This window comes from Salvia hispanica, chromosome 2 (genome assembly GCF_029641045.1).
Source record: "Salvia hispanica isolate PSC_SH4W2 chromosome 2, Shi_PSC_v1, whole genome shotgun sequence".
Classification (NCBI taxonomy): Eukaryota; Viridiplantae; Streptophyta; class Magnoliopsida; order Lamiales; family Lamiaceae; genus Salvia; species Salvia hispanica.
This window is the reverse complement of record NC_142693.1, coordinates 31,018,952-31,045,499: the sequence shown is the minus strand read 5'-3', so window position 1 is coordinate 31,045,499 and position 26,548 is coordinate 31,018,952. Positions and strand designations below refer to the sequence as shown.

Sequence of the window (26,548 nt, the reverse complement as noted above, 5' to 3'; positions counted from 1 at the left end):
GACATCTTCTGGAGTATTCAACAAGACAAAAGATTGAGGGAAATCTTACCTTGTATAGCATTATTCTAGCTTATATATAATGTACAAATTCATTGTGAATAACATAACAAAGAATTTACCCAATTCTACAGGTCCCACATTCCACTAATTCAATTCACTCACATTTTATTATAAAATCAATATAAAAAAATGGATCCCACATTCCACTAATTTTTTCATCCACCTTTTCTTTACATTTCTTAAAACTCATGTCAAAATGTGACTCTTAGTAATACTCATAATGAGTTTGTGATACAGGACATTATTCGAAAGAAAAATTAGAAAACAAATTACACTCGTATAATAAACGAGTTTGTGATACAGACATTATTCGAAAGAAAAATTAGAAAACAAATTACACTAGTATAATAAACTACGCTAGATAGAACTTAAGAAAGAAGTGGGATTTGGAGGAATGGGAATCTCTACAGTGCCCTCCAACATTAGGAGAACTCTCTTCATTGTTGGACGCAACGACGGATCATATTGCACACACCATATCCCTATCTTCACCATCCTCTCCACTTTCTTCCCCTCCACCGTTTCATCCCCCACCAGACTCCCAATCTTCCCCGTTGCATAACAGTCGTAAACCCATTCCTCAAGAATTGCCTCATCCTCACTCCTCCTATAATCAACACACTTTTTACAACATATGATCTCCAGCAGCATCACTTCAAAGCTATAAACATCAGCTTTCACCGTGATCGCCTGCTTTTGGTACCACTCTGGCGCTACATAGCCCTTAGTCCCTCTTATCTCAGTATACGTATTAGTCTGGTCTTGCTTAAGAAGCTTCGCCAGCCCAAAATCCGATATCTTGGCACACCAGTTCTCGTCCATCAGTATGTTCAGTATGTTCTGAGGCTTGATTGCACAATGAATGATCTGCGTCTCGTACTCTTGGTGCAGATACAATATCCCTCTTGATATATCTCGAGGGATGTCCATCCGTTCCTCCCAGTTCGGATGTATCTCATGATTGAAAAGTATGTCTGCAAGGGATCCGTTGCTCATGTACTCAAACACCAGCAGTTTATTGTCTCCGTCGAAGCAGTAACCTAGGAGCCGGACTAGGTTTCGGTGATACATCTTCCCAATAGTCTTCAGCTCCGTCTGGAACTCTATCTCTCCTTGTGCGAATTCCTTCTCCAACCTCTTCACCGCCACCATTTTCTGGCTATTATGTAAAACCCCTTTGAAAACCGTGCCAGATGCTCCTCTCCCCAACTCTTCCTTGAAGCCATTTGTTGCTTCAAACAGATGCTCGAATGTGAATACTTGCAGTGAAATGCCCTCAGCAAAGTTAGCTCCATTATCCTTGCTGATCTTCTTGTAGTCCTTCCGTTTCTTGTGAGTGATGATCATTGAAATGGACAAGGCCAATACCCCTATAAACATAAGCACAATGCCGGTGATGAGGTAGTCACTACGCCATTCTTTCTTGATGATTCTCTTATGGTCGGAATCGCCTCCCATGTCGGGTACAATGGCTGTACTAACACGAACAAGAGCCATGTTTGAATTTCGCAGAGACCTTCTTCCGAATCTTAACGGAAGCCTCTGTTTTGTGCATTCGCCGTCTTTAAAGAAGGCTGCTTCGCAGCTGCAATCATCGAGGCATGCTTTGCTGCATTCTTTTTCACTTATCATCATTTTCAAACTCTCATACGAGTTATCCTCCCATTCCGTGTTTTCGATTATTTTCATTTCGTACTTCAATCCACCATCAACTATGGGACAGCCCTGCATGGAGAAGGTTCTAGAACATCCGGCTGTGTTGTTGCCGGAATGAGCAGAGACGAAACCGGGAAGACACTCACATTCCGGCACATTATCAATCAGAATGCAGGAGTTGACTCCGCAGAATGTAAGTTTTATGTCTCATATATGTGACATGTGATAGAATCTTAAATAGAATTGGATATTTAATATAATACATTAACTTGGTATGCGGCACATTTTTCCCTAATTAATTATTGTTATTGGGACGTTTCCTAATCATATGATTAATTAGTCAATTAATGGTAATTTACAATATGATTCCTATGGCTAACAAGGAAATTGAGGTTATATATAATTATATATGGCCGATTGTTAGTTGACTAATATATAGTCACTGATTTGGGAATAATATATTTCCTATCATATATTAAGGAAAGGAATATATAAGTAAGGAATAATGTTTGTGATTTACGTGAGACTTGAGAATCAAGTTTATGATTATGAATAAATTATTTTGGGCCTCTTTGATGGAAAGGGCTTTTAGGGTTTGATAATTAGGGTTTGTCCTCTCTCTGCCTATAAATACAAGTGTGGTGATCCCATCAAATCACACACATCAAGAGAACACATAAACGAGGGAAAGAGAGAGAAACAAATCCTTGGAGTTGGAGTTACGCCACTACGCCAAAGAAAGTCCGGGGAAGTTCGTCTCCTCCTTCCTCAATCGCTTCCGCTATGGATCGCCAAGGTATGTTTCGATCCTATTATGTTTATGGTTGTACGTGAAATACATGTTGTTGAAGATCTTGCTTTATTTATATTCAATTATGTATTCTTGAATATATGATGATAAATAATCTCCAACATGTGGTATCAGAGCATGGTTGAGAACTCATGTATTTTCGTATTATTGAAAACCATAATTTTAGAATTTATTGTTTGATAAACTACTGTATGAATTGAATCGTTTGTTTTTTTTTATGGTCAAATATATTATGAATTCAATTTTGTTGAATTGTATGTTACGTATTTTATGAATATATATGAGTTATAATCATAGAAACTTATCAAACTATGCTTTATGTATTAGTCGTCTGTTTTATTTTCTAGAATACGTTCAAGCATCTTATGACTTAGATCTTGGTAAATCGCATAACGTATTTGTGAATTTAGTATATGTACACGACCAGTTGAATTTTTTATGTTTTGATTCGGCTGTTTTGGTAGAAAATTATTTCAGCATGAATATTTAATTCTGTTATGATTGTGTGTATAGAATGAAATTAATTGATATTGTATTGAGATATGATTTTAAGTATGTTATACTTCCATAAATCGAAATATTGTTTCCATAGTTTGATTATGGATATTTTTAATTGATGAATTGTCAATTCATATTTGTATGCTCAATCCCTCATGTTTTGAAATATATTGTTTCCATATTGATTCTATTTATGTATATGGAATTGATTTTGGGTATATTGATGGTGTATATATTGTATGTAAATTGAGTTTAAATATATGTATTGATGAATTGAGATTTCAATTAAATGTTTTATGATTATGAATCTACCGAGACGGTGGAATGAATGTTTACATAATTCAATTCTCATTTTAACATGTATTTTGATTATATTATGTTTATTTTGCAATCACCAAAGTGAGGCAAAATAAGGAGAGTCTATAATCAAACTCATATTAAAATTTGTTTAAGCAATTAATCTCTATATGTTCTTGATTATATTATGTTTATTTTACAATCACCAAAGTGAGGTAAAATAATAGTTTATAATCAAATTAAGTGAAAATCTGCTTAAACAATTAATCGCTATACATTCTTGATTATATTATGTTTATTTTGCAATCACCAAAGTGAGGTAAAATGAGAAGAGTTTATAATCAAGTTAATATGAAAAATCTATGTATGCAATTAATCATCATGCTTGTTGTGGCTATTCATTATCTAAATAGTTTGTTTGTTGTAAGGTCTAGATTCTCAAAGGAAATAGTCTTTGCGACATAATAAACACTAATGGAGTTAATAATTTAAATTGGTGTCGATTACCCAAAGGTAACGCCAATTTATTATTACTCAATTATTGAACTGAGATATGGATATTAAAAGCATGATTTTTATTATTGTATGAAGACTACCCAAAGGAGTTTTCATAATTGCCTCATGATATGGGTTTTTCAAATTAATGTTCGTGTTATTATTCAAAGCTTTTATATGTGAGCATTCATTTCTTAATTGCTCCTATAATGTAAAAACATATATTTTCCGCTACTAGTATGTTTACCTCAAACGTTCCCCAACTTAATGGAACTAACTTCTTTGAATGGAAAGAGAAACTTAAGTTCACTCTTGGAATAATGGACTTGGAACCTAACACTGTTGAATGATAATCCAATTATCTTTGATCAAAGTAGTTGGTTAATTGCCCATAATGCTTGGGAAAAATCTAACAGGACTAAGTTTATAGTTCATTAGAATATTCGTTGTAGTAAAGTCTCTCAACGGACTGACATTGCAAAAGAATGTTTGCAGAATGTTGAAGATCGCTTCACAACTGCATATAAAGTCTATTGCAAAAAAACTTATGAAGGATCTCACAAGCATGCAATATAATGGTTCTCAGACTATGTACAAGCATGTGATGGACAAAAATAACATCTCTTCTGAGCTGAAGTTAGGATTATAGGTGAATGAGGATTTCCTTGTCCAATTGACCCTAATTTCCTTATCTCCTCAATATGGACCATTCCAAATTGATTCACTATAACAGATTAGTGGACTCTTAAAGAATTGGGAAACGTATTAGTCTAGGAGGAGCATAAGATGAAGAAGTATGGAATGGGTGCATCTCATGCTCACATTGCAACTGAAGGAGCGTCTAAAGGATAATATTCATTCGAATTTATCATTCTTATGGCATAAAAGAACTGGATCATGTTTCTAGTGAAAGAATTAAGAGGCTTATAAAGGATAATATTCATTCGAATTTAGACTTTACAAGCATTACCGTTTGTGTGGATTGTATTAAATGTAAACAAACCAAACACTACTAAAAATGCCACAAGAAGCAATGAGCTCCTTAAAATCATACATACAGATATTTGCGGACCTTTTGATGTCTCGACTTTTGGAGGAGAAAAATATTTTTTCACCTTTATTGACGATTTTTTCACGTTATGGATTTATTTATTGCAAGAAAAATCTCAGGCACAATTGAACATTTTATGACTGAGGTTGAAAGGCAATTAAATAGAAAGGTGAAAATTATTCGATCTGATAGATGTGGTGAATTTTATGGTCGTACCACTAAAATAAGTCAATTACATGGACCTTTTGCCAAATATTTAGAAAAGCATGGCATTTATGCTATGCCAAGTACGTCTCAAAAGAATGATGTTGCTGAGAGACGAAACCGAACTCTCATGGAAATGGTTAGAAGTATGATAATTCTACCTTACCCATAACGTTGTGAATTTATGCTCTTAGAACCGCTATTTATGTATTAAACCGGGTTTCTAATAAGGTTGTACCAAAGACTCTATTATGAACATTGGACAGGTAGAAAACCCAGTTTGCAGCACCTTCATGTTTGGGGTTGTTCAGCGGAAACTAGAGTATACTCTTCGCAAGAAATGAAAAAAAATGGATTTTAGACAATTATTGGTTATTTTATGGGTTACCCAGTAAAGTCCAAAGGGTATAGTTTTTACCATCCTAATCATAGCATGAAAATTGTTGAAACTGGAAATGCAAGATTCTTTAAGAATGATGAGATCAGTGGGAGTTTTAAAACTCATGATGCGGTCATATGTGAGATAAGGGTAATTTTCCTCTTCTCTCTTTTCCTTAAGAGTTAAGTGTGCTAAATATTGTTGAACAATCTAACAATATTGAACATTTGAATGACCAACCACTTAATGATGATGCCAAAGTCATTGAACATAGGTATGGAAGAAACATCTCCAGATGTGCCATTAATGCTTTCTTAATGAGAACGAAGGTGGCCATCTCTGATGACTATGTGGCATATCTCTAAGAATCCGAATGTGATATTGAATACGTAATGATCCAGTTTCATATTCACTAGCCATTAAGTGTAATAATTCTAATAAATGGATTAATGCATGATAGAAGAGTTAAAATCTATGGATTATAATAAATTCTGGGACCTTGTCGAATTACCTAATAGACAAAAGTATATTGGGTGTAAATGGGTCATCAAGACCAAATTCGACATAGATGGTTTATTCAAACGATTTAAAGCCAGACTTATTTCCAAAGGTTATACTTAGAAAGATAGCGTTGATTATAAAGAGACTTTCTCTAATGTATCAAAGAAGGACTCACTTAGAATCATTTTGGTACTTGTAGCCCATATTGACTTGGAGCTGCATCAAATGGATGTGAAAATAGCTTTTCTAATTGATGATTTGTAAGAAGAAGTCTACGTGAAACAACCTGAAGACTTTATTAAGAAATGGAATGAAAATTTAGTCTGCAAACTTAAGACATCAATTTATGGACTGAAATAGGCTTCTCGACAATGGTATTTTATATTCCATGACACTATTACTGCTTTTGGTTTTAAAGAAAACACCATTTATCGGTGCATATACCTCAAGGTTAGTGGGAGCAAGTTCATATTTTTGGTTCTGTATGTTGATAATATATTGCTTGCTAGTAGTGACATTGGATTACTACATGACACTAAAATTACCTCTCTAAAAGTTTCAACATAAAAGATATGTGTGAGACATCCTACGTCATAGGATAGAAATATCTTGTGATCAATCATGTGGACTCTTGGATTGTCTCATAAAAGCTACATAGATCGAATCTTTTAGAGAGATACGACATGAGTGCATGTTCTCCAAGTGTTGTTCCAATTCATAAAGGTGACAAATTCAGTTGAATCAATGTCCAAAAACTGAATTGGAACGTAAGATGGAAAATATTCCTTATGCATCTATTGTGGGAAGTTTGATGTATGCTCAAGTTTGTACTAGACCAGACATCAACTTTGCAGTTGGAATGCTAGGCCGTTACCAAAGTAACCCTGGTGTTGAACAGTGGAGAACTGCAAAAATAATAATGAGATACTTAAAGGGAACGAAAGATTTTATGCTCACATTACGGAAATTTGATCAACTATAAATTATTGGATTTCCATTAAAGCTAAATTTATGGTTTGCTTTGAAGCATTATTGATTGCAAAATTTTATTTCAGGCCTTGGTATTGTCTCCTCAATATCCAAGCCGTTGAAATTATATTGTGATGATAGTGCAATCGTATCTTTCTGTAAGTATATGACAAGTATTCAAGGAGCTAAACACATGGAATTAAAGTTTCTTGTCGTGAAAGATGGAGTTTAGGAACAAAGAATATCTATATAATATATAAGCACACAACTTATGGTTGTTGATCCATTGACTAAGGCGTTACCGCCTAAGACATTTATGGAATAAGTTAACATAATGGGTCTTGGGTATGGAAACGTCTAACCTTTATGTTTCCATGTTGGTTCAGACACTTAAGTTATAAATATTTTGAATTCAATAAAGTTGTTTCTACTTTTCCTGCATATACTTATTATTTGAAATACATATGTACGTTTTTAGTATTAATGCAGGAGGTCTTGAAATAAGACAATTACGGACACGGTGTCACTTATAGATTATATTAGAGTGGATATTGGTGATGTGGTACATGGAAGGAACTGTATCGATTGAATGATATACGCCCGCCATGACTCGCATTAGTAGTCTCTCTAATATAATACTTATGTTTACCAATAATGAAAGTATTTATAAATTCCAATATTATGCGCGCCTTATGTTTGTTATGTCTATTTTATCGTGGCTCTGTCACGTGTGACAAGTGGGAGAATCGAAAACTTTGTGTCCCACATGTTCGCCAAGTGGGAGAATGTAAGTTTTATGTCTCACATATGTGACATGTGATAGAATCTTAAATAGAATTGGATATTTAATATAATACATTAACTTGGTATACGACACATTTTTCCCTAATTAATTATTGTTATTGGGACGTTTCCTAATCATATGATTAATTAGTCAATTAATGGTAATTTACAATATGATTCCTATGGCTAACAAGGAAATTGAGGTTATATATAATTATATATGGCCGATTGTTAGTTGACTAATATATAGTCACTGATTTGGGAATAATATATTTCCTATCATATATTAAGGAAAGGAATATATAAGTAAGGAATAATGTTTGTGATTTACGTGAGACTTGAGAATCAAGTTTATGATTATGAATAAATTATTTTGGGCCTCTTTGATGGAAAGGGCTTTTAGGGTTTGATAATTAGGGTTTGTCCTCTCTCTGCCTATAAATACAAGTGTGGTGATCCCATCAAATCACACACATCAAGAGAACACATAAACGAGGGAAAAAGAGAGAAACAAATCCTTGGAGTTGGAGTTACGCCACTACGCCAAAGAAAGTCCGGGGAAGTTCGTCTCCTCCTTCCTCAATCGCTTCCGCTATGGATCGCCAAGGTATGTTTCGATCCTATTATGTTTATGGTTGTACGTGAAATACATGTTGTTGAAGATCTTGCTTTATTTATATTCAATTATGTATTCTTGAATATATGATGATAAATAATGTCCAACACAGAAACCTTTGGGATGACACAAGTCGTAGGTGGAGGACCATCTCCTGGTCAAGTTGAGATCACCGAGAGACAGAGAGTAGATGCGGAAGATTCCTCCGACGTCGAGCCTCATGAGATTGATGGAACCCTGCGTAGGGAATCCACCATCGTATATATTCTTCAGAGGCAAGCTACCGTTGAGCAGATAAAGACGGCTGTCGCTGTCGAGGTTGAGAGAGACGTTACTACCTGCTCCGTTTGTGCCTGTTGCATAGTAAGCGTAAGGCGCTGCGTCAGGCGCGTTGAAAGGATACTGCACGAGGTTTCCATCAGTCTGCATCTTCAACCTGATAATCCCTCTGCCGTAGTCAGTCTCTGATGCGCTGGAGAAGATCTCTTCCTCGGGCAGGAGGCGCTGGCCGGGGAGGAGGGTGTCTGTCGGGTGGTCGAAGCTCTGCCAGATTATTCTTGTACTTGAATCGTAGAGAACAAAGTTGCCGTTGTCATGCATTGATGCCAAGGCGATGGTTGCGGATAGGCTGATGACGTTTATGTCTTGGCCTTGTCTCCGGCGGAGGACTAGCCGGCCCTCAGGGGATAGTAGAAGGGAGACGGTGTTGTTGGGGACGGTTGGATTGGTGTCCCTATTCGCTGTCCAGACTACGGTTTTGTCGGGAAGAAAGATGCCGACAGCGTAGCCATTGACATGTTGAGGGAAGAATCCGAAGTTGTAGACGCCGGATGGGGAAAGCCAGGAGGAGTTGGAGGTGGGAGTGATGGAAGAGCCTAAGGTGATATTGGATGATCTTCTTTGGGCTTCTGCTGCTGTAGAAATGAGGAGGAGAAACAAGATTGTGAGGATGGACATTGCTGTAAATTTGTCTGTGTATTGCTATGCTGCTGCTTTTTATTTTTAATTGAATTAAACTCGATAGTTTACTTTCTGTTTGTGTTGGAACATGGTAATAAAGAAAAAAGTTTTGCGAAATATTTATCTCTGCTTCAATTTCCACGCATGCTTTTGTGTTTTCAATTTATGTTTTGGTCTTAAAGAAATTCCACATAATTATAATTATCATTAGTCTTGGTCATAAAGAAATTCCACATAATTATCATTAGTCTTGGTTCCACACCATATATGTAAACATGTGTTCTTGAAGAAAATTCCACAACTAGATGATATCGTGTGATTTAATGTTTGAACGTACGAGGGAGGATAAGTCATCTCCCCCGAAACTATCTCGTCTTGTTTTGCGTTTCAACGAAGGAATATATCGATGTTAGTAAACTCTATTGCCGTCGAAATGGGGCAGGTTGCGAGTCTATGAGTAGAATTATCAATGTTATTAAACGTTCTAATAACGTCACAATAGGGACAATGGCTCAAATATCTCTATTTGCAGTGTGTTTCGATTCATTCTTGTTCGTTCTCTTTAAAAGTAGGAGTTGCTCTTTATCTGTACCTCTCCATCAACGTTCATTTTTTGGGAGACGCGGTCTACCCATGCTTGATAAACCATTTATTAAATGCTCTAATTATTGCATTACTATTTTCAGCACTACATTTATCACCACCTTACATGATTACCAATATGTGAATTCTAAAATGCAGATAGGACTAAAATGGCTCACAAAATAAATAAAAAAGTTAAAAATAGCAAAAAATTCTAAAACAGTGTGAAAAATAGGAAAATTTTCTGAAAAAGTCAGAGATCTTTTTGTAGTCGGAGTATTTCACTCATTACCGTGGAATAAATAAATACTAGGAGTATTTCACAAATGAAAATTAATATTATAATCTAGAAACTCATGATCACAACAAACAGAAAGGAGGATTTTCCAAGCATTTGTGTAGAAAAATAAAGGGTTTTGATTTTTTCAACATTTTGAAATTAATTAGACGTTAAAGAAGACATGGTTAAGAAGTTTTTTGTAAAATAGAAAATTATTGAACTTTTCAAGATGAATTTTTAGATATCCAGATTTATTATAATTCATAAGTAAAATATAAATGGGTATATCGGGATATGATGGGTATAGTTATATACTTATATTAATTCTAGATTTCTAGTTTTATGATTAGAATTAATCCCTACATGCATAAGAAAAATGATAAATTTAATTTTTGGCTCTTATAGTAGTAAAGATGTGTGAAATGAAAGAGTGATATGAATTATAGATTTTTATAATAACACATTTACTCTATTACAAGAAAGCTATTAACATCCATTCATTCCAAGTATATGCAAGACCAAGACACTTGACAGCACTAAATTTGTCACATTTGTAAGCCTTACGTCTTCCAGAAATAAATCAAATCAATTAGGAGTACCTAACTATTCATATATAAATAAATTAATGGTTGAACCCCCCTAAAGAAACATGTAGTGATAAGAGCAAAACAATACTTAGAAAAACAGCAATGTCCCTCCTAACAATCTTGTTTCTTCTTTTCATTTCTACATCAGCAGAAGCTCCAAGACAACCATCCAACATCACCTTAGGCTCTTCCCTCACATTCACCTCCAACTCCACATGGCCTTCCCCCTCCGGCCTCTACGCCTTCGGATTCTTCCCCCAACGCGTCAACAGCTACGCTGTCGGCATCTTTCTTCCCGACAAAACCGTCGTCTGGACACCGAATAGGGACACCAATCCAACCGTCCCCGACGATGTTGTCTCCCTGCTACTATCTACCGACGGCAGGCTAATCCTGCACCGGAGGCAAGGCCAAGACGTAGACGTCATCAACCCCTCCATAGCCATAGCGTCGGCCTCAATGCTCGACAACGGAAACTTTGTTCTCTACGATTCAAATTCAAGAATAATCTGGCAGAGCTTCGACCACCCGACAGACACCCTCCTCCCCGGCCAGCACATCTCTAATGGGCAAGAGATCTTCTCCAGCGCCTCTGAGACCGACTACGGAAGAGGGATTTTCAGGCTGAAGATGCAGACCGATGGATTCCTCGTGCAGTATCCTATCAACACACCGGAGATAGATCCATACGCTTACTATGTTCAAAAGCCAGACGGAGCAGTTAACGTCTCTCTCAACCTCGACAGCGATGGCCGCCTTTATCAGCTCAACGGTAGCTTGCCTCTGCGGAATATAACCAGTGGTCGACTCCCTACTCAGGGATACGTCAATTTCATGAGGCTCGACGTTGGAGGAATCTTCCGCGTCTACTCTCTGTCTCTCCGTGATCTCAACTTGACCGAGAGATGGTCCTCCACGGACGACGAGTGTGCTCCTAAAGGTATCTGCGGAATCAACGCCTTCTGCATTCTGTTGGATAATAAGCCGGATTGTCAGTGTCTTCCCGGTTTCGCCAACGTTCAGGCTGGCAACCGCACATCCGGTTGTTCTAGAGCCTTCTCTGTTCCGGGCTGTCCCAAAATTGAGGATACTTCAAAGTACGAAATGCGAAGAGTCGAAAACACCGAATGGGAGGATAACTCTTATGAAAATTTGGATAAGATGAGTGAAGAAGATTGCAACAAAGCATGCCTCGATGACTGCAACTGTGAAGCAGCCTTCTATGAAAACGGCCAATGCAAAAAGCAGAGGCTTCCGTTAAGATATGGAAGAAGGTCTCTGGAAAGCTCGAACATGGCTCTCGTTCGCTTCAGTACAACCGTGGTACCCGACATGGGAGGCGATTCTGATACTAAAATCATCACCAAGAAAGAGCAGCGTATAGACATCCTCATCATTGGCATTGTGGTTATGTCTATAGGCGTCTTGGCCTTGTTAGTTTCTGTGTTCTTCGCTCACAAGAAAGGGAAGGACTACAAGAACATCAGTAAGGATGACAGAGCTAACTTTGTCGAGGGCATTTCACTGCAAGTGTTCACATTCGAGCATCTTTTCGAAGCAACAAATGGCTTCAAGGAAGAGTTGGGGAGAGGAGCATCTGGCACGGTTTTTAAAGGGGTTTTGCATAATGGCCTGAAAATGGTGGCGGTGAAGAGGTTGGAGAAAGAATTCGCACAAGGAGAGATAGAGTTCCAGACGGAGCTGAAGACTATTGGGAAGATGTATCACCGAAACCTAGTTCGGCTCCTAGGTTACTGCTTCGACAGAGACAATAAACTGCTGGTGTTTGAGTTCATGCGTAACGGGTCCCTCGCAGACATACTTTTCAATCAAGAGAAACGGCCTACTTGGGAAGAACGGGTCGAGATTGCTCGAGTATATCGAGAGGGATACTGTATCTGCACCAAGAGTGCGATACGCAGATCATTCACTGTGACATCAAGCCGCAGAACATACTAATGGACGAGAACTGGTGTGCCAAGATATCGGATTTTGGGCTGGCGAAGCTATTGAAGCAAGATCAGACTAATACGTATACTGGGATAAGAGGGACTAAAGGCTATGTTGCACCAGAGTGGTACCAAAAGCAGGCGATCACAGTGAAAGCGGATGTTTATAGCTTTGGAGTGATGTTGTTGGAGATCATATGCTGTAGGAAGTGTGTTGATTATAGCAGGAGTGAGGATGAGGCAATTCTTGAGGAATGGGTTTACGACTGTTATGCAACAGGGAAGATTGGGAGTCTGGTGGGGGATGAAATGGTGGAGGGGAGGAAAGTGGAGAGGATGGTGAAGATAGGAATATGGTGCGTGCAATATGATCCATCACTACGTCCAACTATGAAGAAAGTTCTGCTAATGTTGGAGGGAACGGTCGAGATTCCCATACCTCCATGTCCTACTTCTTTCTTAAGTTCCATCTAGCTTTTTAGTATGAGTGTGCATTCTCCATTCATGAACTAGTTGGTTTTGTCACGAATTTTAATAAATTGTTTTGAGTGTATTGAGCTAAGTGACGGAGATTCCTTTAAAAATTGGAGGACAATAAAAGCTTAAATCAATTATGCTAGATAGTTTAAAAGAAGGTTTTTTTTTTCAGTATCATCGAAAATGAAATAATTTTTATCAAGTCATTCATATGTTCTAACTTCCCAAAAAACCATCCCTATGTCCCTGAAGTTACATTTTTTTTTATTTTAGACTCTCCAAAAGTTTGTCCCTTTTAAAATGCTAAAAATAAAACCTCACAAAAAGACATATTTTATCATATAATGCTTCTATGTTTATCTTGTAGGCTGCGTTTCTTCTCCAATATGTGGCTCCACCACCGATTTAATGGTACATCTCATGTTAGAGGCATAATGTACCCAAGTTAGAATGATTTGTTTGTCATGAATTTGGCAAATCCAGAGAGATTTAGATTTGCAAGGGAAACATCATTTGAGAAGAGGCACTTGAGCTATGTGGATACTGCTTCAGTCCCTTGATTTGATATTACAAAAACTTAACAATAACCATTAAAATTCATATTTGTGGTTCTTATTTTAGTGGAAGATGTGTAGGCTGAAAACAAGTTTGGGTATCTATTGCAGGCTCTGGACATCTGTGCCCCCCTATCATGGTACGAAATGTAATTTCTCGAACTAAATATCGGTTACAATGCCTATATGAAAATGATAGTAAAATAGGTGGAGACTTCGCTTGTGAGATTTCAGCTTGTTTTATTGGATGTGGTATTAGGATATTCTTAGAGATGGTAATCGAGAGAGGCGAGGTTAGGGTAACTCATATTGAGAAAGCGTTTGGGAGTAGAAGATCGGTTTTTGTATATTTCTGTGCTGTATTACAATAGACTTCAGCACCTTATTATATAGATGTGAGAATTTCCTATCTATGGTAAATACAATCAACCTATTCTAGGAAAATATGTAATGGTATCAATCCTAGTCAATCAAATATTCTTCACCATTAATTCTGTAATCTTCTCTCCTTTTAATATGTCTTGACACTCCCCCTCAAGTTGAGCAATGGTATCTCCGATGCTTAACTTGCCCAATATTTCGTTGAAGACCTTTGGATGGACAGCTTTGGTGAGTATGTCCGCAAGTTGTTCCTCTAAGCGAACAAAGGGAAATTCAATGATGCCTCCTTCCAATTTTTCTTTGATAAAGTGGTGATCAACTTCCACATGCTTCGTTCTGTCATGTTGTACTGGATTTTCTGAGATACTAATGGCCACCTTATTATCGCAGAATAATTGACTTTTCCGTGTAGGTGGAAAACCAATTTCTGTCAATAATCTCCTCAACCATAGAATCTCCATGAGTCCACTCTTCATTCCTCGGAACTCAGCTTCAGCACTTGACAGAGCTACAACTTTTTGTTTTTTGCTTCTCCAAGTGACTAGATTTCCCCCGATGAAGGTGAAATAACCTCCTGTAGATTTTCTGTCCACCGGATTGCTTGCCCAATCAGCATCGGTGTATCCATCAATCTCCAAGTCTTCTCTTTTTGCTAGGAATACTCCATAGCCTATAGTACCTTTTAAGTACCGTACTATCCTCAATGCGGCCTCCATATGATTGGCTTGTGGTTGATGCATGAACTGACTCACTATACCCACGGCGTATGTGATATCAGGTCTAGTATGTGAGAGATAGATAAGCTTTCCGACCAATCGTTGATACCTTTCCTTGTCTGCTAGCTCTGCTCCTTCCTCTATTTTCAAGCCATAGTTGGGAACCATTGGAGTATCAGCGGGCTTGCACTCGAGGAGACCTGTTTCTGCCAATAGGTCTAGGACGTACTTCTTTAGCCTTAGGAATATTCCGTGTCTGGATCGTAACACTTCAATCCCCAAGAAGTATTTGAGTGCTCCTGGGTCTTTCATCTCGAATTCTCTGAACAGATTTTCCTTCAACCTCTGGATTTCTTCTACATCGTCTCCAGTAATAATCATGTCATCAACATAAATAATCAGACATGTTACCTTGTTATCTCTCCTTTTTGTGAAGAGCGTGTGGTCTGAGTGATTTTGCTGGAATCCATGTTTGAACATTGCTTGGCAGAATCTCCCGAACCAAATTCGTGGAGACTGTTTCAACCCATACAAGGTTTTTCATAGTCGGCAGACTTCTTCTTGTCCAAATTCTTCAGAAAATCCTGGTGGGACTTCCATGTAAACTTCCTTGTTCTTTTCTAGCTCTCCACGGAGGAAGGCGTTAGTCACATCGAACTGGTATAGTGGCCAGTTTTTGCACACTGCTACAGATAATAGTGCTCGCACAGTATCCATCTCTGCGACTGGGGAGAATGTCTCCTCATAATCTACTCCATACACTTGGGTGTACCCTTTTGCCACAAGTCTCGCCTTATATCTCTCGATTGAACCATCTGCTCTTCTTTTTATGGCGAATATCCACCGACATCCAACTGGCTTCTTTCCCTCTGGCAATGTGCATTTCTCCCATGTGCCATTCTTTACTAGGGCATCTATCTCCTTCTTCATGGCTTATCTCCAATGCTTATGTTTGTTTGCCTCATCAAATGACTGTGGAATGTCTTCTTCCTCATATAAGGCAGCTTCGAAGGCTCGAGCCATTTCTGATAGGTGACTTTGAACAATATTGGATACTGCGTATTTTGCCTTTCTCCCCTTCCAGTCTGGTGAGTACCGTCGAGGAGGGATTCCTCTTGTAATTCTCCGAGTTAGTTCATATGGATCTCCAATATCTCCATTTCTTCCACTAGCTCCACATTCCTCAGTACTGCCCCTATCAAGATTAGTGTGTTCCGAAGATATATTATTCAATTCTGAACTGTTTACCTCAGGAATCGAAGGCGGGGTTGACGGCTGGACAATGTCACTTTGTTCTTCGTTCTGTATTATAGGACTTGACGGCCCGGCGGTGCTGCTCACTTCCTCAGGTGGACCAACGTCTGTGACAGGGCTTGGCTGTGACTCTCCCCCTGTCTGGTGTTCCCTTGGATGTGGCTCTCCCCCTAAGTGGTGGTTTTCAATATCTGGTGGTCAATCTAGGAGGTCATTGTTTGGACTATTGTCTGAAGGTTGTGTCTCCCCCTGACTACTGGATTGGCTGTAGAAGTATTCCCCCTCTACAAAGTCACAGTTCATGGTGGTGTGCATCTGACGGGTGTGTGGGTCATAACATCGGTAGCCTTTTTGGTTTTTTCCATAGCCAAGGAAAACACATTTGAGGGCGCATGGATCAAATTTTGAACGTTCGTGCTTAGGGATATGGACAAAGACGGAGCAACCAAAAACTCTGGGTTCAAGGGATAAGGAGGATGAGATTTCAAAGTGTTGTGAAAAAATGTCTTAGGGTGTTTTGAAGTTAAGAATCCCGGTAGGTAGACGATTTATGAGGTAGACGGCAGTAGCGATAGCTTCGGGCCAAATGGATTTTGGAATTTTGGATTCAATTAAGAGGGCTCAGGTAATTTCCAGGATGTAACAGTTTTTTCTTTCAGCTACTCCATTATGTTCCGGGGTGTACGCACACGAGGTTTGGTGGACCAATCCTTTTAGTTTAAAAAATTCCTGCATTTTATTGTTGACAAATTCCCCCCATTGTCTGATCTAAGGATCTGGATAGTGTGGTTATACTGGGTTTGAATAAGATTATAGAACTCTACGAACTTATGAAACACCTCATGTTTATTTTTCAAAAAATAGATCCAGGTCATACGGGAGTAATCATCAATAAACAGCACAAAATAACGAAAGTCGTGCCCCCCAGTGACGGGAGCAGGACCCCAAACATCAGAATGTACTAAAGCAAAAGGAGATTGCACTCTCGTATTGTTCAACTTAAAGAAATGTCTATGGTTTTTAGCTAGTACACAAGTATCACAATGAAAAGAGTTCAAAGAAGTAGCTAATTCAGGAAAAATAAGTCGAAAATATTCTAAAGACGGGTGTCCTAACCGACGATGCCAAAGCCAAGCCTGTCTTTTTGTCGGTCCGGGAGTTAGTATTATTGCAGTACTCTGTTGGGCTATCTCGTCCACATAGTACAGTCCGCCTCGCTCAATGCCACGCCCAACTATCGTCCCCTTCTTGATATCCTGCAACATGCAAAATTGAGGTTGCATTAGTAATTTACAGTTCAGTTCTTTTGTCACATGACTAATAGACAACAATTTATGTGATAACGACGGGACATAGAGACAATTAGAGAGGCATAGAGTGGGCGAAATTTTAATTGTGCCAGCCCCCATAACTCGTGCTAGGTCTCCACTGGCGGTTTGGACAAAGGTTTTTTTTGCCGTAGAGATGGATATAAAATCTGAGGCCTCAAAGGAGATTGTATCTGTCGCCCCACGATCAAAGTTCCAGTGAGGATCCTTCGAGCACGACACGGATGTAGAGGAATAGACTAAGGCGTCAAATGAGTTCCGACAAGGTATGGAGGGCTGATATTCAACTGGGACTGATTGTTGGGGTGTAATTTGCAAGGTTTTTGCAATTTGGGGTTCAATCTGAGATTTAGAGTTTTTGTGGGGGTCAATCTGAGAGGATTGGGGGCGATGGGGGTTAGTATGGGTTTTATGGGAGTTTAGGGGTGGTTTCTGAATTGATATTTTTGGGTGGGGTATGGAGTGGTATTTCGCGTTTCTGGGGGCTGGGATTGCAATTTCCGAAAGTTGGGGGTGTTTAATTTTTGTAAACCTAGCCGCCTCCCCGTTGAGCTTTTCTACCAGGCGCACCTCGCCTAGTGATTCAATAGATGAAGGTGGTTGGTTTGGGTTTTTCTGAGACATACTTAGTCTCATGTATTCAGCGAATTGTTCGGCTGAAAGGGTTATTGGCTGGTTGTTTTTCGGAGGTGTTTCAGATTCGGAATCTGACATTTTGTTGGGTTTAGGGTTTTGCAGGTTTGAAAAAGGCCAGGAAAGGTACTCGAGACTATGATAATAATTTTCTGAGTCTTAAGCCCGAATTAACCTGATCTGATACCATCTTAGAGATGGTAATCGAGAGAGGCGAGGTTAGGGTAACTCATATTGAGAAAGCGTTTGGGAGTAGAAGATCGGTTTTTGTATATTTCTATGTTGTATTACAATAGACTTCAACACCTTATTATATAGGTGTGAGAATTTCCTATCTATGGTAAATGCAATCAATCTATTCTAGGAAAATATGTAATGGTATCAATCCTAGTCAATCAAATATTCTTCACCATTAATTCTGTAATCTTCTCTCCTTTTAATATGTCTTGACAGATATCAGCTTGCAGTTCTATTTTTTCAGTCCATTCAGTTATATAATTGTCCACGCTCGAAGATGTCTTTGAAAACAATGTCTATATTTGGATTTGTTCATTATGAGTTCAATCTATATGAATGTTGCATTGTCTTGTTTTACATCTACATAGAGTTCTTTCCACTGGAGGAATTGATTTTTGGTTGGATAGACTGATGATGCTATTGGGTGCGGCTAGTACGATCAGGGAAGTCATAGCGTTCCCCATGAGAACACCGGCCTGCCGTTGTTACTTGTGCACCCTTCGTTGTTGTTTCTCCCTCATTTGTAAGTAGAATTATTTGGTGATAGCTCATTGATTTTGCTCACCATTTTCTGATGTATTGCCAAAATAAAAGCAGGCCTAATTTGAGTGGAATATAATATCCAATTTGTTGATTGACGAGAATAAAACTAATTAATTAAATAATTAAAATTTTATTTTAATAGTACTAATTTTTGGTCACTGGATGGGCGTTTACATTTTTTTTAAAATTACCGACGGACGAAATCCGTCACTAATGTTTACTAATGTTTACATAAGTCAACGTTCAGATCAGAGGTTAATGACGATATTTACTATCAGTACTCTGTTAGTAAAATTTACTGACGGTCACCAGTCCGCATAATATTTTTACTGTCAATGTATATACCGGCAGTGACCATTGGTCACTAATCTCGTCACTAAAAGTGATTACGAACGGATTTGTCAGGATTACTGACGGAATTTTCGGTCACTAAAACCCACTTTTTTTTAGTGTTTATAATAGTATTGATTGATATTCCGAAAATATTAATAATAAATTGAACTAATTTAATTAAGCAGAAGTCTATCAGAATAATATCTATCTTCTATCCTACTCTTTTTAGTCGATTGGTTGGTCAAACTCATTAAATACTTAAAACCCAGGCAAATTAAAAATATTTTCTTGTGCATACTTTAACATTATTTTTAGACCTTAAAAGATTATTAGAATAAAGAAAACAAATTACATTAGAGCACACTCGTACTGTAAACTAAATCTAGATTGAACTTAAGAAGGAAGTCGGACATGGAGGTATGGGAATCTCGACAGTTCCCTCCAACATTAGCATAACTTTTTTCATTGTTGGACGTAGCGACGGATCATATTGCACACACCAAATCCCTATCTTCACCATCCTCTCCACTTTCCTCTCCTCCACCATCTCGTCCCCGATCAGACTCCCAATCTTTCTCGATGAATAACAGTCATAAACCCATTCCTCAAGAATCGCCTCATCCTCTCTCCTGTTATAATCAACACACTTCCTACAACATATGATCTCCAGCAGCATCACTCCAAAGCTATAAACATCTGCTTTCACCGTGATCGCCTGCTTTTGGTACCACTCTGGCGCTACATAGCCCTTAGTCCCTCTTATCTCAGTATACGTATTAGTCTGGTCTTTCTTAAGAAGCTTCGCCAGCCCGAAATCCGATATCTTGGCACACCAGTTCTCGTCCATCAATATGTTCCGAGGCTTGATGTAACAATGAATGATCTGCATCTCGCACTCTTGGTGCAGATACAATATCCCTCTTGATATATCTCGAGCGATGTCCATCCGTTCCTCCCAGTTCGGATGTATCTCTTGATTGAAAAGTATGTCTGCAAGGGATCCGTTGCTCATGTACTCAAACACCAACAGTTTGTTGTCTCCATCAAAGCAGTAACCTAGGAGCCGGACTAGGTTCCTGTGATACATCTTCCCAATCGTCTTCAGCTCCGTCTGGAACTCTATCTCTCCTTGTGCGAATTCCTTCTCCAACCTCTTCACCGCCACCATTTTCAGGCCATTCTGCAGAACCCCTTTGTACACCGTGCCAGATGCTCCTCTCCCCAACTCTTCCTTGAAGCCATTTGTTGCTTCGAACAGATGCTCGAATGTGAACACTTGCAGTGAAATGCCCTCCGCGAAATTAGCTTCAACTTCCTTGCTGATCTTTTTGTAGTCCTTCCGTTTCATGTGAGCGATGATCACCGAAATCGACAAGGCCAAGACGCCTATAAACATAAGCACAATGCCGGTGATGAGGATGTCTCTACGCTGTTCACTCTTGATGACTCTTTTATGGTCGGAATCTCCTCCGATGTCAGGTACAATGGCTGTACTAACGCGAACAAGAGCCATGTTTGAGTTTCCCAGCGACCTTCTTCCGAATCTTAACGGAAGCCTCTGTTTTTTGCATTCGCCGTCTTTAAAGAAGGCTGCTTCGCAGCTGCAGTCATCTAGGCATGCTTTGCTGCACTCCTTTTCACTTATCATCATTTTCAAACTCTCATACGAGTTATCCTCCCATTCCGTGTTTTCAATTATTTTCATTTCGTACTTCAATCCACCATCAACTATGGGACAGCCCTGCATGGAGAAGGTTCTAGAACATCCGGCTGTGTTGTTGCCAGAATGAGCAGAGACGAAACCGGGAAGACACTTACATTCCGGCACATTATCCATGAGAATGCAGAAGGAGTTGACACCACAGAAACCTTTGGGATGACACTCGTCGTAGGTGGAGGACCATCTCGTCTTCCTGATCCCATCAAGAGACAGAGAGTAGATGCGGAAGATTCCTCCAACGCCGAGCCTCATGAAATTGACGTATCCTTGCGTAGGGAATCCGCCATTGGTTATATTCCGCAGAGGCAAGCTACCGTTGAGCAGATAAAGATGGCCGTCGTTGTCGAGGTTAAGAGAGATGTTACTACCTGCTCCGTTTGTGCCTGTTGCATAGTAAGCGTAAGGCGCTGTGTTGGGCGTGTCGACAGGTTACTGCACGAGGTTTCATCGGTCTGCATCCTCAGCCTGAAAATCCCTTTCCCGTAGTCGGTCTCTGAGGCGCTGGAGAAGAGCTCTTCCCCGGGCGGGAGGCGCTGGCCGGGGAGGAGCGTGTTGGTCGGGTGGTCGAAACTCTGCCAGATGATTCTGGATTCGGAATCGTAGAGAACAAAGTTGCCGTTGTCGAGCATTGAGGCCGATGTGATGGCTGTGGAGGGGTTGATGACGTCTACGTCTTGGCCTTGCCTCCGGCGCAGGATTAGCCTGCCCTCGGTAGATAATAGCAGGGAGACAACATCGTCGGGGACGGTTGGATTGCTGTCCCGATTAGCAGTCCAGACGACGGTTTTGTCAGGAAGAAAGATGCCGACAGCGTAGCTGTTGACGTGTTGGGGGAAGAATCCGAAGGCGAAGATGCCGGAGGGGGAAGGCCATGTGGAGTTGGAGGTGAGTATGAGGGAAGAGCCTAAGGTGATGTTGGATGATCTTCTCTGAGCTTCTGTTACTGTTGAAATAAGAATGAGAATCAAGACTGTTAGGATGGCCATTGCTGTTTGTGTGTGTATTGCTATGCTGTTGCTGCTATTTTTCATTGAATTAAACTCAATAGTTTACTTTCTGTTTTGTTTTTGTAAGAATATAGTAGTAGTAATAAAGAAAAAAGTTTTGCGAAATATTTACCTCTAGTGCTTCAATTTCCACCAATGCTTTTGTGTTTTCAATTTTCGTTGCAACAATCATTAAAATCTCGGTCTTGAAGAAATTCCACAACACATGTAATAATCATTTAAGTCATGGTTCCACAACATGTATGTATACTTGTGGTCTTGAAGAAAATTCCACAACTATATGATATCGTGTGATGTAATGTTTGAACATATGAGCGAGGATAAACACTATTGCCGTCGAAATGGGTCATGTTCTCGTAGAGTCACATGGGGCCAACGACTCAAATCTCTCCCTTTGTAGTGTGTTTCTATTCATTTTGGGCAACACCGCTAATCTATGCTTGATAAATCATTTACTCTTTCCATCCACGAAATATTATCCAAGTTTGACACGGCACGAGTGTTAAGAAAAATGAGTTGAAAAAGTTAGTGTAATGATAGTCTCATATTTATATGCTCCTTCCGTTCTATAGTAATAGAGGCGTTTCTTTTCAGCACGAAGATTAAGAATGCGTTAGTTGAGTTAAGTAAAGGGAGAATAAAATAGAAAATGAAAAAAAAGTGAAGAGATGAAGAAAAAAAAAAGTAGGCGTGGAAAAATTTATTGACTTATTACTATGGAATGGAGGGAGCATTAGTTTTATAATAGAATGTGAATATAATATAAAGATTTAGTAGAAAGTCAAAAATAGAAAAAAAACAAAAAAAAAACTAATTGGACAACTTTTTACGGGTGGATCAAAATGGAAATACTGTACAACATTTCACGGATAGATGTATTAAATGTTCTTATTATTTATGTTCAGCACTAAATTTATCACGTTACATGATTACCACCATGAAAGTTCTAAAATGCAGGTAGGACTAAAATTGCTCTCAAAACAAAAAAATAAAGTGAAAAATAGCAAAAATTCTAAAACAGTGTGAAAAATAGGAAAAAATTCTAAAAAAAGTCAGAGATCTTTTCTGAGTAGGAGTGTTCACTCATTAGTCATTACCTTGGAATACTCTATACTTTCTTTACATATATTTCACAAATAAAAAGTATATAAATATGGAGTAATGTTATAATCTAGAAACTGAACACAAGCAAACAGAAAGGAGGATTTGAAGATTCCTATCGGTTGGGTGGGTGGCAAAAATAATGGGTTTTGACTTTTTCAACATTTTGAAATTAATTAGACGTTATAGGATTATGATTAAGAATTTTTTTATAAAATAGAAAATTATATTTTGAACTTTTTAGATGAATTTTTTTTAATTTCATATTTTTTTATATTTATTAAATTAAAGTATTGGTATATCGGGATATGATGGGTATGATTAGAATTAATCATTACATAAGAAATATGAATAATTTAATTTTTGCCTCTTATAAATAGTAAAGAAGTATGAAATGAAACAGTGAATATGAATTAGAGATTTTTGTAAAAATTATGTATATAGTAGATAAATAATAAGATTAATATTACATTATAAAATATTGATTTTACGCTATTATCAAGAAAGCTATTCACATGATAACATCCACTTATTCGAAGTATGTAAGACCAAGTCTTTTCTTAAGACAAAGACATCATGGAAATTGACAGGGCTAAATTTGTCACATTTAATTTGTAGAATTGTTGAACTATTGGAAAAAGGTACTACGCCTTCCAGAAATAAAAATCAATTAGTACAGCAGTGAAAAAAGCACTACGCCTTCAAAGTATAAATTAAAGGTTAAACCCCTCTAAAGTCTAAAGAAACAAGTAGTGAAAAAAGCATAACAATACATATAAAAACAGCAATGTCCATCCTAACACTCTTGTCTCTCCTTCTCATTTCTACAGCAGCAGAAGCTCAAAGAAGATCATCCAACATCAGCTTAGGCTCTTCCCTCACACTCACCTCCAACTCAACATGGTCTTCCCCCTCCGGCATCTTCGCCTTCGGATTCATCCCCCAACACGTCGGCATCTTTCTTCCCAACATAACCGTGGTCTGGACAGCGAATAGGGACAGCGATCCAACCGTCCCCAACGATGTCGTCTCCCTCCTACTAACCCCCCAGGGCCGGCTAGTCCTCCGCCGGAGACAAGGCCAAGACGTAGACGTCATCAGCGTCAGGGAAACCATCGCCTTTGCATCAATGCATGACAACGGAAACTTTGTTCTCTATGATTCCGATTCAAGAATAATCTGGCAGAGCTTCGGCCACCCGACAGACACCCTCCTCCCCGGCCAGCACATCTCTAATGGGCAAGAGATCTTCTCCAGCGCCTCTGAGACCGACTACGGAAGAGGGAATTTCAGGCTGAAGATGCAGACCGATGGATACCTCGTGCAGTATCCTATCAACACGCCGGACATAGATCCATACGCTTACTATGTTCAAAAGCCAGATGGAGCAGTTAACGTCTCTCTCAACCTCGACAGCGATGGCCGCCTTTATCAGCTCAACGGTAGCTTGCCTCTGCGGAATATAACCAGGGGTGGATTCCCTACGCAAGGAAACGTCAATTTCATGAGGCTCGACGTAGGAGGAATCTTCCGCATCTACTCTCTGTCTCTCGGTAATCTCAACTTGACCAGGAGATGGTCCTCCACGGACGACGAGTGTGTTCCAAAAGGTTTTTGCGGAATCAACTCCTTCTGCCTTCTCATGGATATTGTGCCTGTATGTCAGTGTATTCCCGGTTTCGTCAACGTTCAGGCCGGCAACCGCACAGCCGGCTGTTCTAGAACCTTCTCCGCGCAGGGCTGTCCCAAAATTGACGATAGATTGAAGTACGAAATGAGAAGAGTCGTAAACACCGAATGGGAGGATGACTGGTATGAGAATTTAGATAAGTCGAGTGAAGAAGAGTGTAGCAAGGCATGCCTCGATGACTGCAGCTGTGAAGCAGCCTTCTACAAAGACGGCCAATGCAAAAAGCAGAGGCTTCCGTTAAGATATGGAAGAAGGGCTCTGGATAGCTCAAACGTGGCTCTAGTTCGCTTCAGTACAACCACGGTACCTGACATGGGAGGCGATTCTGATACTAAAATCATCGCCAAGAAAGAGCAGCGTATAGACATCCTCATCATTGGCATTGTGCTTATGTCTATAGGCGTCTTGGCCTTGTTAGTTTCTGTGTTCTTCGCTCACAAGAAACGGAAGGCCTACAACAAGATCAGTAAGGAAGATGGAGCTAGCTTTGTAGAGGGCATTTCACTGCAAGTGTTCACATTCGAGCATCTGTTCGAAGCAACAAATGGCTTCAAGGAAGAGTTGGGGAGAGGAGCATCTGGCACGGTGTACAAAGGGGTTCTGCAGAATGGCCTGAAAATGGTGGCGGTGAAGAGGTTGGAGAAGGAATTCGCACAAGGAGAGATAGAGTTCCAGACGGAGCTGAAGACGATTGGGAAGATGTATCACAGGAACCTAGTCCGGCTCCTAGGTTACTGCTTTGATGGAGACAACAAACTGTTGGTGTTTGAGTACATGAGCAACGGATCCCTTGCAGACATACTTTTCAATCAAGAGAAACGGCTGAGCTGGGAGGAACGGATTGAGATCGCCCGTGATATATCGAGGGGGATACAATATATGCACCAAGAGTGTGAGACGCAGATCATTCACTGCGATATAAAGCCTCAGAACATACTAATGGACAAGAACTGGTGTGCCAAGATATCAGATTTTGGGTTGGCGAAGCTGTTAAAGCAAGATCAGACTAATACACGTACTGGGATAAGAGGGACTAGAGGCTATGTTGCACCAGAGTGGTACCAAAACCAGGCAATCACAGTGAAAGCGGATGTTTATAGCTTCGGAGTGATGCTGCTGGAGATCATATATTGTAGGAAGTGTGTTGATTGGAGCAGGAGTGAGGATGAGGCCGTTATCGAGGATTGGGTTTACGACTGTTATGCAACGGGGATGATTGGGAATCTCGTGGGGTCGGAGATGGTGGAGGAGAGGAAAGTGGAGAGGATGGTGGAGATAGGGATTTGGTGTGTGCAATATGATCCGTCGCTGCGTCCAACTATGAAGAAAGTTCTCCTAATGTTGGAAGGAACTGTGGAGATTCCAATACCTCCAAGTCCTACTTCTTTCTTAAGTTCTATCTAGCTTTTTACTTTGAGTGTGCTTTCTCCATTCACACACTAATGACCTAGTTGGTTTTTGACATGATTTTTAGTAAATTGTTTGAGTGTGTTGTGAGTGGAATGACGATGTCTTCAAGAGATTAGTCTATATGGATTGAGATGAGTGACGGAGATCCCTTTAAAAATTGGAGGACAATTAAACATTAAATCAATTATGCTGGATGGTTTGAAAGAATGTTTTTTGTGCATATTATAAAAAATGCAATAATTTTTGTCAAGTCAATTTATGTTCTAACTTTCCAAAATACCATCCGGATGTAAAAATTTCCATGTTCGCCCCCTCTATTTGTCCAGCATCATCCTGAAAATAGAAAAAAAATTTGCTACTATAATCACCCAAATCAAATCCAAATGAGATGAAAGTTATTAACCCAAGTCCAACAAAATATTGAAGTATTTACTCTCTCCGTTCCTATGTAGTAGAGACATTTCGGATTTAAGAAAAATTGTTTAA

General features: G+C 39.2%; 3 protein-coding genes and 1 pseudogene across 3 annotated transcripts; 2 read left to right on the top strand and 2 right to left on the bottom strand.

Annotated features, from left to right (window-relative positions):
* Positions 1-402: 402 nt before the first annotated feature.
* LOC125192427 (G-type lectin S-receptor-like serine/threonine-protein kinase LECRK3) lies at positions 403-9,288 on the bottom strand. The gene is made up of 2 exons (XM_089063498.1): positions 8,431-9,288; positions 403-1,922 (listed from the first exon to the last, which is right to left on the bottom strand). The coding sequence occupies exons 1-2, from the start codon at positions 9,275-9,277 to the stop codon at positions 418-420; spliced, it is 2,352 nt and encodes a 783-aa protein (XP_088919624.1). The 5' UTR covers positions 9,278-9,288; the 3' UTR covers positions 403-417.
* Positions 9,289-10,831: 1,543 nt separating this feature from the next.
* LOC148932164 (G-type lectin S-receptor-like serine/threonine-protein kinase LECRK3) lies at positions 10,832-13,242 on the top strand (annotated as a pseudogene).
* Positions 13,243-19,442: 6,200 nt separating this feature from the next.
* Positions 19,443-21,889, bottom strand: LOC148932163 (G-type lectin S-receptor-like serine/threonine-protein kinase LECRK3). Its single transcript, XM_089064521.1, is given in 2 exon segments — positions 19,443-21,300; positions 21,303-21,889. Coding segments are annotated over 2 exon segments (2,367 nt in total). The 5' UTR covers positions 21,886-21,889; the 3' UTR covers positions 19,443-19,516.
* A 1,847-nt stretch (positions 21,890-23,736) lies between these two features.
* On the top strand, positions 23,737-26,312 carry LOC148932162 (G-type lectin S-receptor-like serine/threonine-protein kinase LECRK3). Its single transcript, XM_089064319.1, has one exon. The coding sequence runs from the start codon at positions 23,750-23,752 to the stop codon at positions 26,054-26,056; it is 2,307 nt and encodes a 768-aa protein (XP_088920445.1). The 5' UTR covers positions 23,737-23,749; the 3' UTR covers positions 26,057-26,312.
* Positions 26,313-26,548: the final 236 nt, after the last annotated feature.

What these genes read in the sequence shown, in the direction of transcription:
- LOC125192427 (XM_089063498.1), bottom strand. Translation starts at nt 9,277, where the DNA reads ATGTCCATCCTCACAATCTTGTTTCTCCTCCTCATTTCTACAGCAGCA. An exon ending in GTGTCATCCCAAAGGTTTCT is followed by an intron (nt 1,923 to 8,430) that starts GTGTTGGACATT and finishes CACATATATGAG; the next exon opens with ACATAAAACTTACATTCTGC.
- LOC148932162 (XM_089064319.1), top strand. Translation starts at nt 23,750, where the DNA reads ATGTCCATCCTAACACTCTTGTCTCTCCTTCTCATTTCTACAGCAGCA.